Consider the following 12,773-nt stretch of genomic DNA (forward strand, 5'->3'; position numbering starts at 1 on the left):
TATTGGCACCACCTGTGGTACTTTTAGCCTAAAGGGAAAATAACGAGGCGTCTGTTTCACTGTTGATTATGATGAGGCATTCATGACACTGTAAAAACCCCCAAATTGCATTTACCGGTAGGTTTTTTTCACTAATGTAAATTGGAACAACTTCCAATTATAAATGATTGACATAACATGGTAACTATGTTAATTAGCACGACAAAGCATACAAGTTGTTTGCACCAAAACAAATTAGTTGTGTCAAGTCTTTTTTTTTTCTTTGTTGTGGAATGCGGGCGGGAAAGGCAATTTTCAGAACAGCACGAACTATTTTGTTGAAATGCGGTAAAATGTTGACATGGGGAAAGCATTACAAAAAAAGACATTCTATTTGTTTCAGTAGTATGGCAAAAGGTATGTTTATAGCCGTGGTATGTGCATGGCCTATTATGGGATGTGGAGCAGTTCTTCCCATACAGACTGACACATACACACTTGCATCAACCACATATACGACTGGTTCACTATAACACTTCCATTGCACACTGCTAATACAACAACAGATTCAAAATACCAAAAAAAAAACATGTTTGCACTTCCCACTTCATGTTGCCTGGTTAGTGAATTTGACCCGCTCCGCCATCATAACATTGGATAGCCTGCTCGGACAATAGGCCACCTGACACCCTTTAAAATTGTAATTTGAGATTAGCTCCGCGGTGTAGCACAAGTAATCAAAATCAAACTGGGTGTTTAAAAAAAAAAGTGCACAAAAGCTTGAAAAAATTTACATTTAACATATGATGGGGTTGAAAATGTGCCGTTTTGACTAAAAGCAAATAAGGTGAGAAGGAGAGGCGGTCACGGGCGCGCAGTGGAGGAGCGGAAAAAAGCCGCGCGTGGCCCTTTAAAAGTGCGCAGTGACGTCATCTATTTTGACAGCAGGCAAGTCAGCGGGTGAAGAAAGGAGCCCAAGCACGGAGGTGGGGGGCGAAGGATGCGCACGATAAGGTCGCCGCTTTGCAGCCTCCGCCGCCGCCACCGCCCGGCACCATGATCAGCACGTCCGAGGCGGTGGGCCGCAGGAGGCCGTCGGCGGCACGGCGGAGCGAGCGCTGGATCGCCTGGTGCCAGGCGGCGCTGCTCGGCGTGTCGGCGCTGGTCATCGCGGCCGAGAGGAGCGCTCGTAAGTGCGGAGGGGGGGTCGAAATCGATACACGGGCACGTTCGGGCTGCAAGGAGCCCGATCATATCGATTATCGGCGTTATATATTCGGCTCGGGCGGATTTTTTTTTTGGGACGTTTAGAAGCAACGAACGAAGGCCCTCGAGATACTGTTAAGGGTAGTGCCGATTCGAAAACTATTGGGACGATGATGCGGGATGCAGGTTTCTATTCAAGGAATGGCTGACCTTTAGGGGTGCTCAACTCGCAGTTAGAATGTCAAAAATATGCCTTCATTAGTATCAACATGGTGGTTGGTTTTAAACCATAAAATATTGTAATGAAAAAAAAAAAATCTGGAACTCTACAAAAGTGCATTCAATTAGGCACCCATTAGTTGGTTGCGTGGTTGTCTACCCCACAGTTCCAAAATGAAGCAAGTTAGGTTGAGAGAAGACTAAGTTGTCCGTCGGTGTGAATATGAGTGTGAATTGTAGTTTGCCTATGAGGTGTGTCATGAGTTCAGGGGGGGGAAAAGGCCTGGATGACCCAGTTATTTTTTTTTTTAAATCACAGAGCCAGTTCATGTGAGTCGAGAGGTTAATCGAGCATGGCAATTACTCTTCCCTGGCAGAAGTGAGAGATGCTCAGATGTGAGGCTGCTACAACTCTTATTGTACTACATGTTGTTTGATTGTCTGGCCCGCACTGAAGAGGAACACTCACAGTTTGTGGTTTGTGTTTAAAAAATATATATTTTGTGACGCCGAACATTTCTGACACATTGATTACATGCCCTGCAATGGGCTGTGACAGAGTGTGACCAGCAACTGGAATAGGCATCAGCCAAACACTGACCTGATAGATGGATGGATGGATGGATAGATGGATAGAAAGAGTGCAGTTAGCTACTCGGCTAGCAACATGCCAAGAACTCAAAAAGCCAAGATGATAACCTTGAGCAAACCACCCTGTGTTATTTGACATTTTTGACAGAGACTATCGACGTTGGAGTTATCGTGTAGCAAACATGAAACCACCGGAGAGCGAATAAGCATCTATTTTGGGGTGCGAACATGTCACCCTGACAAAAACTATCGTTCTGCGCTGAGAACAGATTTGAAGAGAGGATTGCCTGACTAAGCAAATCGATGAGGCAAGGGCAGCCAGCCCATGAAAGTGGAGCGTAGACTTGTAGTGTGACTTCTCTCAATGGCAGCAAACGTTAACAACTCCCGTACAGGGTTCAGTGTCTCACAGAACCTCGAATCACAATAATCACGGTATATCGGAGGCCTCTGTTGTCTTTGACAAGCAAATTTTCACGCAGCATTTTCAAATCATGTAGCAATTTGCAACTGTTGTTGGTTACTTGAAAATTTTATTTGTATGAGGCCTTATTATCGGGCAAATATTGTACCTCTGATTTGTTTTATGTTTAATATTAAACATACCTCTCACAAGTGTAGTAATTCTTGTTTTTTGGGGTGTATTTCCCAGTTATCTACTGTATAGGATTTTACCTTTGGAATGATGAGACACGGTGGGCCGGTTTCACGCTAGGGCTCTTCCTCCCGGGCACTGCGGTGCAGCTGCTGAGTGTCAAGTGGTATTACGACGATGGCGACAATAGGCGATGGTACCTCTCGACCATACACATTCTTCACTTGGGCATCTTCAAACGGTAGGACCCGTTCCGTCTTCACCCCCTGAAAAGTATATCCAGTGAAATCTCCAGAAATATTTTTTGGGGAAAAAATAATACTGTTTAAGTGGCACAAAAGAAGATGTCAGTGTAATTTCTGTTGCGAAAGGATCAGCCTTACCGCATTCAGTGCACATGCTCACGTCATCATACGTGTCGTCACCTTGGATCAAATTTAACGGTGACGCATAATGGAGTCGAGCTTCCGCGCGATTTTGCTTTACCCAAAAGCCAAAAGTAAAAGCTCCACTGAGTTTTGGTTGACGCGCACACTAGCATAAGGCCTAACCCTAACGTCTTAACTCATTCACTCCCAAAGACGTTTTTAAACGTCTTTTCAGACTTGGTCCAGAATTGGCTGGTACTGAATAAGTTAATGACCATGGGGATGGAGGGGGGGGGGGGGTGGGGGGGGGGGGCTTCGTGCCATTGGCCCAGGTAGTATTTGGATAATTGTTTTCCACTGTACTGAACTAGAAAGCGAGTCATACCTAAAAGGTGTCCCTCTGCTGGCAGGCTTTGGGACTGCATGAGGTACGTGTCGCACATGCACGGCTCAGTGGCAGAGCTCGGTGCGGTCGTCATGCTGCAGGCGGACGTCGCTGCCCTTTGGCTTTTGGAGGCGCTGGTGGTCACCCTGCCCCAGAGCTTACTTCAAGCGTACATCGTCGTGTCCACCGACGTGGGCATCATGTCGCCAGGTGAGCATGTCTTACAAGCTGCGATCGCCTGTATAAGTTTATCGTCAAATATTGCACGATTTCGGGTTTCTTTACAGTGGCCTACTGCTGCGGTCTTTGCGTGCTGTCCGTTTCCTGGGCCCTGGTGCTGTACAGCCGCGCCTGCTGTCTCATCCGGCCGGGCCATCTCGCCATGCCTCCGGCGGCCCTGCTCTGCCAGCTGGTGTGGAGGGCGGGCATGCTGGGCGCCAGGGTGACCTGCCTCATGTTCTTCGCCAGGGTGTTCGACTGGTGGGTCTGCGGAGTGGCAGGTAACGCGCACATTAGTCATTCGGTAAAATGCGTGTTGAGGTGGGAGTTGGAAGGTTGCTTTCGCACGACTCACCTGCGCCAGCTTGACAAGAGTACACACGTCCTCGTCTATTTTTTTTTTTACACTGACCTGTAGGTTTTCACTGGCTGACTGCTTCCTTCTGGCTGGTATCACAGCAACCAGACATCTGCACCGGGCCATGGTGTTGGCGTGCCTTCAACGCCCTCCTGGGGCTAGTCCACGTCTTCCTCTTTCTCAACGTCAAAGATGGACCGTCGCGCTTCCGCGTGGCCGGCTTTTATACAGTAAGCAGCGCTCAAGCTTACGTTTGAACGCGCCAATTCTTTGTCGTCAGACTGCCGCGGTGGTAAGTTTCAGCTGCTGCCTTTCATGGAGATGGTTTGCCCCGAGGCTGGATCAAAAATAGTCGGGTTGTGTCATCAGTCTAAAAATTCGACAAAAGCATGCGTGTGACTTGCTGCTTAGTCGCCGCTGCTGCTGGCAAGCTTGTAGCGATAAACCTTGTGCAGTCTCTTGCTTCTTTAGCCGTCAAACTAAGCGACAGACTCATCGAACGCCGGTCGTGGACTTCATTTTGCCTCCTCAATATAAGCTACTTTGACAACGTGATCTTTTCGTCCTCTTTTCAGTTCATGCTTATCGAGAACACCACGTTGTTGCTGGCTGCCTCCGACTTACTTAGCCAAGCGTCGTGGGACAACATGACGCTCCCCATCACTGTCCTATGTAGCTTCATCCTCGGTGAGTCCCAACGCTGAGTGGGTTGAATAATCGCGATTTGATTTTTAAGCCACTACATTTTCAAATATTTCATCGCCTCAATGGTGTTACCAGGTGCTACCTCACTGGTCGTCTACTACCGCTTCTTGCATCCCAAGTCAACAGAGATTGCGCAGGGTCTCCACCACAACCACATGGGTAGCACGTGCATTGAACGAGGGGAGTCCTCCTTCTCCCTCGGGGACAAAAGTCTTCCGGTTGGCGGCGAACAAAACCACGGCAGCTTCTCCCTCTCCGGAGTGGCTGGCTCACTGCTGGAGGATCCGAGCGCGTGCGGATCGAGGCCAAACAGCTCCTATCCTTGTTACCACCATCACTGGTTACTCATTCGGCTGGCCCTCAAAACAGGCGACTTGAGGAAGATCAACCGAGCGTACGGGGCAGGTGGAGCGGCAGCCATACTGGATTTGGAGGAGTACAACCAGGAGTTTAAAAGTAACGAAGGCGTCTCCAGCTTGGCAGGGGGCAACTGCGAGGGCGTCTCCACGTCCGAGTCTCAGGGGCAAGGCTTGGTACCCCTGTCGGACTGTAAAGACGAGTTCCAGACTGTAAGTGAACCCACTTCTTTCGAACAAGCGGAGGACGACAGTCTGGAGATGGAGAGTCCGCTGGAATCGCCCGAATCGGATTTCAAGCGCAGCTCACCAGAGGGCAAATCTGTATTTGGAGACAGTCCGGAGCCGGATTTCTGCCCCACGGAGTCCAGTTCGACCTTGTACTTCAGCGCTGACCCCCAATCTCCCAGCAGCACCAGCAACCCCCGTTTAGACCGGGACACCGGGAGTTCGGAACAGGGCGTGCGTCTCAATTCCATTCCAAGCGATCCGGCTCTTCATAGGGACATCCGAGGTTTAATCAGCCGGGTCGGGCCGCGCTACACGTCCACCCCGAAACTGGACTCGGGAGCGCTGGACCCTCCCTCCAGTGTCCCTCACCTCACCGGTCCCAGAAGACAGCTCATAATGTCCCGAAGAGACGACGATGAACATTTCTGACCGATTCAGTGATAGGGTGATAACGTACGAGCGAATCCATCGTTACGTTTTTATCGTCTCTATTTTAAAGTGAAAGGACGTTTCTTAAATAGAGCAATGTGAGGCTAGCACACAATACTGCATAGAGACTATTATATCCGCGAAGGAAGAGCAATATATCGTACGCGTGCTAAATTTACACATGGAGCCATTCGATGCTCTTTTAACGCTATCAGTAATAATAAGCTAATTGGCTGTGTATCGACGCACATTCAACCGACCTCTACAGCTGTAATCGTTTATGAAGTACCGTATTCCCTCAAATAGTGATCCTACCTTTCATTCAATGTCCTGTCCCAATTAATCCCTGGTCGTATCCTCCACTTATTTGTGGAAAAATATTATGAATGAACTCCGAAGAAGAATGGCCCTAAAAGCGCCCGTGGCATTGTATGAGGAAGTACGGTAACTGCTGACTGTTATACGATTTCCTATTTCACATACTTTGGATATATCAATATGGAGTTGCTTTCTGGCCTTAGATGCCGTGTAGCCTTTACGTTACAAAAAAAAAAAAAAAAAAATCACACTTTGGAATGAGAGTCATTCTTCAAATGGTGACATCATAGAATTAAAGGCTACACCTTGAAATCAATGCAATACCAGCACAAGCCGCCACTTCATTGGCTTCCTTAAAAGCACAACCTGCAACGTATCGGTTTAAAAAACAATTACTAACATGTATACACACGCACATACAGTAAAAATATCAATTTGCTGTGCTTTGAGCTGGATTGATGTGACAGCCTGGACAGATATTAGAAACTTGCTGTGACTTTCTTTAGTGTGTTCTCAATTGCAATTTTTTTGAAGGGAAAAAAAATGCATTTATCTCTTTCTTTTTTTTTTTTTAAACTTTGCTGTGAAAAGGAGGCAATCCACAATCGAGCAAAGATTTGCATTTCTTTTGCACTCGAGCCTTGTATGATATTTGAACTGTGAATCGAGAAGCCGCCCGTGGCTTTAAACGAGCAATACAACGCAGACATATTAGGGTGAGTGAAATAAAGGTGTTCTGCTGTCAACTGTGACACATTTCCCTGTGTGTGTGACGTAAATCTATTGCACAGTTCGCTGTGTACACAAACACACAATTTATTCCATTCCTCTATTGATCTAAATTGTTTTCAACATCATCCGATATTATGCAAGTTCCTTGCCCAATAACGTGCCACCCTTCAGCCCGTCTTTCAAACCAAACACCGCCGTGTGTTCTGTGTGCAGAGGTGACCAACAGTGCCCAACACGCGCGTCATGAATGACATTTCAAACGACATTTTGAAGGCTACTCACCCCAAAAAAACCCCACAGATGTCGGGTGCAGTTACCAAGACTGACCTGTGGGAGGCGGCATTGTGACGCATAGCAGCCAGACTGACCCCAAAATAAAGAAAAAAGGGTGGTCGTAGTATTCGAACTTGTTTTTTTTTAAGGTGGTCAACAAGAGCCAAAAAAAAAACCAAGTTCAATTACAAGTAAGAGACAGAATGAAGTTCATCCAGAGTAGTAGGAGTCATGGAATTAGTAGAAGAAAGAAGGAAAAAGTAGAAGCAGCAGCAGCAGCAGTTAGGCTAACCGGTTGCTCAGAATTACATGGCACACTCACGGAGCACTTGACGTTTCACTTTTTATGATTGTTGGGTCTTGACTATTTTCCTCACTGGAAAACAAATACATAAAACACCCACATCACAGGACATAATGTTCAAATTCTGCCTCAATAACAGCAAGTCCAATTTTTTTTGTCATCATATGGTGTCTTGATCGTACGGTAGTTTCCCTGCTTGAAACGATGTTGTAGCTCTGCAGGACCAATTTTTATTTGATTTTTTTTAACAAACCAGGACCCATTTTAGAAGTATGTCATTGTTCGATACCACTTTTTTTTTTGCAGACCAGTACAGGCATAACAACATAATGAAAAATGATTATTCACCGATGGGTCAAATTGCCACAGTATCACACTGAGGAAAACTTAATGTCACATTTGTATTTTTAAATTTTTTTGGCCTTAAGTATTGGTGGCTGGTATCGACAGCCTACACAATTACCCGATATCTTAAAATATTCTGTTGTATGTATTCCGTTTTAAAAACAAGCTCCTTTGAGACTCCAAGCACAGCTTTATTACATTGCCATATTTTCTCCAGACAACACACAAAAAAAAAAAAGAAAAGACTGAAAGCGGAAATGTGGTGTAAGTGAGCGGGATGGAATCCTACAGAGGCCCCCACACCCCCGCCCCTTATGCATTTTGAGGAGGGGAGGGGAAGGGCTTCATTTGCGTCCGCTACATGTCGTGTCCTCGGGAGGGGCTACCATGATATAAAGTCCTATAAAATGTCTTGATCTTGTACAAAAACAAAGTTGTTTATTATTATTTTTTTTTTAGGTAGAAATCCTGCATTAAAAGAACTCGGAAAGACATTAGAAGCGTATTACATTGAGGCTTTTGAACCAAAAGCTTTGGCACGAGGAAAAAGACGGTACGATGAGTCGGCGAAGATGATTCCGAAATATACACACCAGTTCGTAGTAAAAGTGTTTGGTGATGTCTACTCATCATCTTCTTCTGGATGGGATTTCTTCGGGGGTTTTTTTTGGTTTTATTTTTTTTGTTTTTTTTTTAATCTCCAAATAATCCTAAAGAAACTAAGGGGAAGGGATATATTGGGGTCACACAGAGATCGGACTGAAAAAAACCCCTACATCCTGTGTCACTATGTGTTTGTATGTGTGTGCGCGTGTTGGTGTTTATTTGTCCACTCTCAGTCCTCTTCATGTCCAGCTGCCTTCACAAAGTGACCATCACAGTGAGGTGACACTGCTCACACAGCTAGCTTGATTTCCACGGGAAACATCTCTCGACATAAATCAATGGTGCCCCTCTTCAACCCCCCCGCACCAACTTCAGATGTGATGTCACCCAGCTCCACCCATTGCATTCCCGCACACAGAGGGGATTTTTTTTTTCCTTTCCTTTTTTTTTGTGTGTGTGTTTTTACGCCATGGTTTCCTTTCCCGGGAGTCTCCTGTCGTTGAACGTGTGCATATTGATGACTTCCTCTGTTTTAACAATGACGGGCGGCTGCGGCTTCTGCTTGAGACGACGCTGGCACTTCAGAGACACCCGCAGCTCGTCCATCATGGCGCTGCAGAAGGATCTCTGCACAGAAGCGGAGACGGCAAGCGGAGGAGCGTTTATGCCGCACTGCTCACGACGCCGATGATTACGCTCGCGGAGACGCGACATTAGGCACACCTGCACTGGAGACCCAAAATGACACGAAAACCAAAAGGTGATCGTCACTCGCCGTGAGTTGCCTCCATATAGTGAAATTCGCAGCTCTGATCTGGAAACATTTGTTTCAACTGCGTCCACACTTGGAGTGGCCCCGGATTCCATTTTTGAAAATGAAAACGATTGACGGCGAATGAGCAGTTAACATTGCAATAACAGTGTTCACCACTAGATGGCGGGACATCGCTCAAGAGCAACTCCAATAGAGTTGTTTAACACTTTCATGCACCCTGTAACCCGATAACACGATAAAGCTGTCCACTGTAGTAGCCGCTGTCCCCGAAAGGGTTAAAACCGTGATTGGCAACGCAAAAGTCTGGCTCCTCCCCATCTTGACGATTATGTTTGAAAACAATAATCTGTGATCTTGAATATGTTCAAAATGAATGGCGAGGGTTATTTTGTGTACATGACACGAAATCCCTTATATAGAATGTTATCACGGCTGTGCTCGGCCAATGTTGCAGAGACAAAATGACTTTAAAATCACTTTCAGATTACGCCGAATCCAATTTGGGCGTAGGAGTGTGACATGTAGGCGGCTTGGACAACAGGTAATTTCCTTTCATTTAAACACAGTTTGGCTGCTGCATGAATGACATCTTGTGCCTTTCTCTCTGAACAGGGTGATTATAGAAGAAGAAAAGCAAGCGGAAGTGTGCGCGGGCAAAGGGGAACAGAGGATACAAGAGGCGGATTAAAAAAAAAGAAGTAAAAAGTCATTGGTTTCATGTGACAGGTTGAGCAAAGAGAGCAGGTGGGAGGCGGGGCAAATAAATGAACCACCACCTCGGCGGCGTGGATGTTTTGGCATTTGAAGTGATTCAAACACGGCGAGCCAGCATCTTGATTAATGATTGCTGAGATGTGCTCACAACGTACGCAGCCCGCAACAAAAAAAAAGAACAAACTAATCAGCAGTGAGATGGCAGGTGGAAAAAACCCCCCAAAAGCATCCAGGTCATTGTGTAAGTAACACTGCCCTGCATGCTGTTGACACAACGCGGTGAGAAAACAAGCGTGAGCTCACTGCGTTCGGAAAAGTCAAACCAATGTCAAACTGAAATGTTGCGTTTGTGAACGACAACGGTGGGCACTCAGCACGGCATAATCAAGGTTAAACTCGCCTTAAAAACATAAAAATGGCAGGACCAGTTTTTGATTCTGGGCTATGGGAAATTGTTTTATTTGTTTACTTCAATAGGCATTGTGATGCCATTCTGGTGTTTGCGCTTTGGCCACCAGGGGGCAGTATAATATGTATGTATATACATACATACCATATTTTCCGCACTATAAGGCACACTTAAAAGCATTCCATTTTCTCAAAAGTCGACAGTGTGCCTTATAATACGATGCACTTTCTATATGGATCAATATTCTGATTTCTTGGACGTAGCATCTTAAATGTTATGTAAAGCGCTTAGTTCCAGCTGCAGCGGTCTAATAGAGCTTTCTTGGATTGTAATCCTTTAGTGTAGCTCCATCTAGTGGATGCATAAGGCAACTGCAGCCGCTATTGTAGCATCTATTCTGTAGGCCTTCTAATGCAGTGCGCCTTATCTTTAAAAACAGTTTTAAAATACGCCATTCCTTAAAGGTGCGACTTATACTCTGAACCGCCTTATAGTGCGGAAAATACAGTACATACTACATTCACATTTTTCTTCTTCAATATTAAAATTGCGATTTAATATAAGATCATTTTTGTCGGTTTCCCCCCTATTCCTTTTTTAAACAAACAAAAAAAAATATGGTTTTGTCTAATCAACAAAATGTCATTCCCCCTTTTTATATTTAGTTTTACAGCTATCTTCATCTAGGAGTGGCACTCAACAGCTTGAATCAAGCACACTGGGCCTTTATTTTCAGGAATTGTTGGCTATCTGCCAAACTGTACACCATGTGTTTCCGGTACTTAAATGATATACAATGAAATGTATAAATAGATATTGTATGGCGGTAAAAAAAAAAAAGAAGAAGAAAATGGTACCTTCTCGAGTTGGGCGTTCTGCTTGGACTTGTACAGCACCTCCCCCACGGCCACAAAGACAGACAGCACCAGGCCGGCGGCCAGCACGATGAAGATTCCGCCGATATTCTGCACCCCCAAAGCGCTGGCCTCTTTGCTCTCTTCTTCGGGGCAGCCGTTCCCCCGCCACCATTTCTCTTTCATCATGTGCAGCTTGCCCTCCTCCTGCAGCTGCAGAATCGCGATGGTGATCTTGTCCCTGTATGGAGAGCCTGCGGGAGACCACCAAGAAGTCATCGGGTTGGGTTTTGTATGCGGACTCGACCGCTGGCGAACTAGAACAGGAAGACTACAGTTGTCACTGTGTCATTGTAGCAAAAAGAAAAAAAATGCGGTTTATCTTTTGTGAAAAAAGGAACCGATTTAATGGCACTCATGAAGAAACACAGCTCAAGTCTAACCGTTAACATAAACTTCTTTTGAAGTTAAGGACCGAGTATGAATGATTACGCTATCCAAAACACTGACAATGACATTTGTTCTTGTTTTGGTTATATCTGCGTAGCCCGCAGAGCGTGTTTAAATGCCGTTGAAAGTTGCAACTATTTTTTTTTAGACTGCAGTGACATTCTTGTCGGCAAGATGCTGCCTCAAAACGAGCCTACAGCTCGCCATGACCTCAACAAGTCAGAAGCTGAGCAGCACTGTGTTTATTTACAGATTAGGATAAATTATTATTGTTATTACTATGAAAACATTTATGTGCTTGAGAAAAAAAACAAGGGCAGATTGCGGGGGGGGGGGTGGGGGGGTGGGAATGAAAAAAGCTAACTAGCATCTGTGATTTTAACAATGGGTACAAATTTGTTGACCGATGTAATTGGCCCATCATATTTCATAAGAGGGACCTAACCGTGTCGAAAGTAGTTGACGCCCCCGCGCAAAATGCATATGATTGCCCGTATTGACAATTTTAACCACAACCTGTGATGACAAATGACATTTGTATCACGTAAAGCATCTTACGACACTATCCTTCAAAATGGCTTACGTTAGTTGATTTAAAAACGGCAACGCTTAAGCTCCTCCCCCACATGCAAAGTTCATCTCTCAATACAGATGCACCCCTTCATATAATTCTTTGACACCAATGGACTGCTTGCCGATTAGATGGTATCTTTTTTTTTTCTCGACTTGACACCTGTTCCTCAGTTGCACGGTGGCAAGCCTATTTACGGCTGTGTCATCGCATAATCTGTTACATATGGCTGCAGACTGACTCCCCCTTGCCACTCCGCGTTCCCATTAAGGCACAGGGAGAGGCGACAAAGTATCGGCTGCACAATTCCGGAGTGCCCCCCCCCCCCGTTTGCGCAAAGGGTACGCGCGCGCAGTCAACAGTGGCCCAGCTGGGTGCACATTACACGGCGGTGGGATTATATGTGTATGTTTGAAATGGGGTTTCATTTTTTTGTGCATGGTTGAATAGCGTGAGTGTGTGTGTGTGTGGGTGGGTGGTGGGTGGGTAGAGAGGGGCAGTCGGAGCTACTGGTGTGATCAAAGGAGGAGTTATTGTTGCAGAGCAGGGGACTTGTTCACGGCGGTTCCATAGAATAGTGCCCCCCCCCCCCACACACACACACATTTCCCAGAGAGAGATGAATCTTGTTTCATTCATTTGTAAACCATGACAAAAGCACGCTACATCTTCCTATTTCTGACTTTAAAAAAAAAAAAAGAAAAGGAAATTCATATCATCAGTTTACAAAATGCACAAAACACAAAGGCAGCCTTTTGAACTCATTTCCATTTAGATGCAC

The 12,773-nt window shown here is 45.6% G+C and overlaps 2 protein-coding genes and 1 long non-coding RNA gene across 6 annotated transcripts in view; 2 read left to right on the forward strand and 1 right to left on the reverse strand.

Moving 5' to 3' along the window:
* Positions 1 to 940: 940 nt before the first annotated feature.
* On the forward strand, positions 941 to 6,705 carry LOC147185651 (XK-related protein 5-like). Its single transcript, XM_086104054.1, has 7 exons — positions 941 to 1,168; positions 2,648 to 2,831; positions 3,369 to 3,553; positions 3,631 to 3,843; positions 3,981 to 4,150; positions 4,496 to 4,607; positions 4,701 to 6,705. Exons 1-7 carry the CDS (start codon positions 1,036 to 1,038, stop codon positions 5,639 to 5,641), a joined length of 1,938 nt encoding a protein of 645 aa, XP_085960180.1. The 5' UTR covers positions 941 to 1,035; the 3' UTR covers positions 5,642 to 6,705.
* Positions 6,706 to 6,755: 50 nt separating this feature from the next.
* LOC147185652 (glutamate receptor ionotropic, kainate 2) overlaps positions 6,756 to 12,773 on the reverse strand; it is a 75,856-nt gene continuing 69,838 nt past the window's right edge. For 3 of the 4 annotated variants that reach the window (XM_086104051.1, XM_086104050.1, XM_086104049.1), the window contains exons 15-16: positions 10,975 to 11,225; positions 6,756 to 8,846 (exon numbers count right to left, since the gene is read on the reverse strand). In XM_086104051.1, the coding sequence (XP_085960177.1) occupies positions 8,682 to 8,846; positions 10,975 to 11,225 (416 nt within the window). In that variant the 3' untranslated portion in view covers positions 6,756 to 8,681. Of the gene's footprint in view, positions 8,948 to 10,974; positions 11,226 to 12,773 lie in introns of all 4 variants that reach the window. The other variant, XM_086104053.1, reaches the window with a different exon arrangement.
* On the forward strand, positions 8,829 to 10,669 carry LOC147185653 (uncharacterized). The gene is made up of 3 exons (XR_015099433.1): positions 8,829 to 8,979; positions 9,478 to 9,535; positions 9,607 to 10,669. It is a non-coding gene; the product is annotated as an uncharacterized LOC147185653 (long non-coding RNA).

Source organism: Hippocampus guttulatus, chromosome 23, assembly GCF_054856545.1.
Source record: "Hippocampus guttulatus isolate MCC_2025c chromosome 23, RoL_Hgut_1.0, whole genome shotgun sequence".
In the NCBI taxonomy this organism is placed as follows: domain Eukaryota; kingdom Metazoa; phylum Chordata; class Actinopteri; order Syngnathiformes; family Syngnathidae; genus Hippocampus; species Hippocampus guttulatus.

What these genes read in the sequence shown, in the direction of transcription:
- LOC147185651 (XM_086104054.1), top strand. Translation starts at nt 1,036, where the DNA reads ATGATCAGCACGTCCGAGGCGGTGGGCCGCAGGAGGCCGTCGGCGGCA. An exon ending in CGTGGGCATCATGTCGCCAG is followed by an intron (nt 3,554 to 3,630) that starts GTGAGCATGTCT and finishes GTTTCTTTACAG; the next exon opens with TGGCCTACTGCTGCGGTCTT. An exon ending in GTGGGTCTGCGGAGTGGCAG is followed by an intron (nt 3,844 to 3,980) that starts GTAACGCGCACA and finishes ACTGACCTGTAG; the next exon opens with GTTTTCACTGGCTGACTGCT.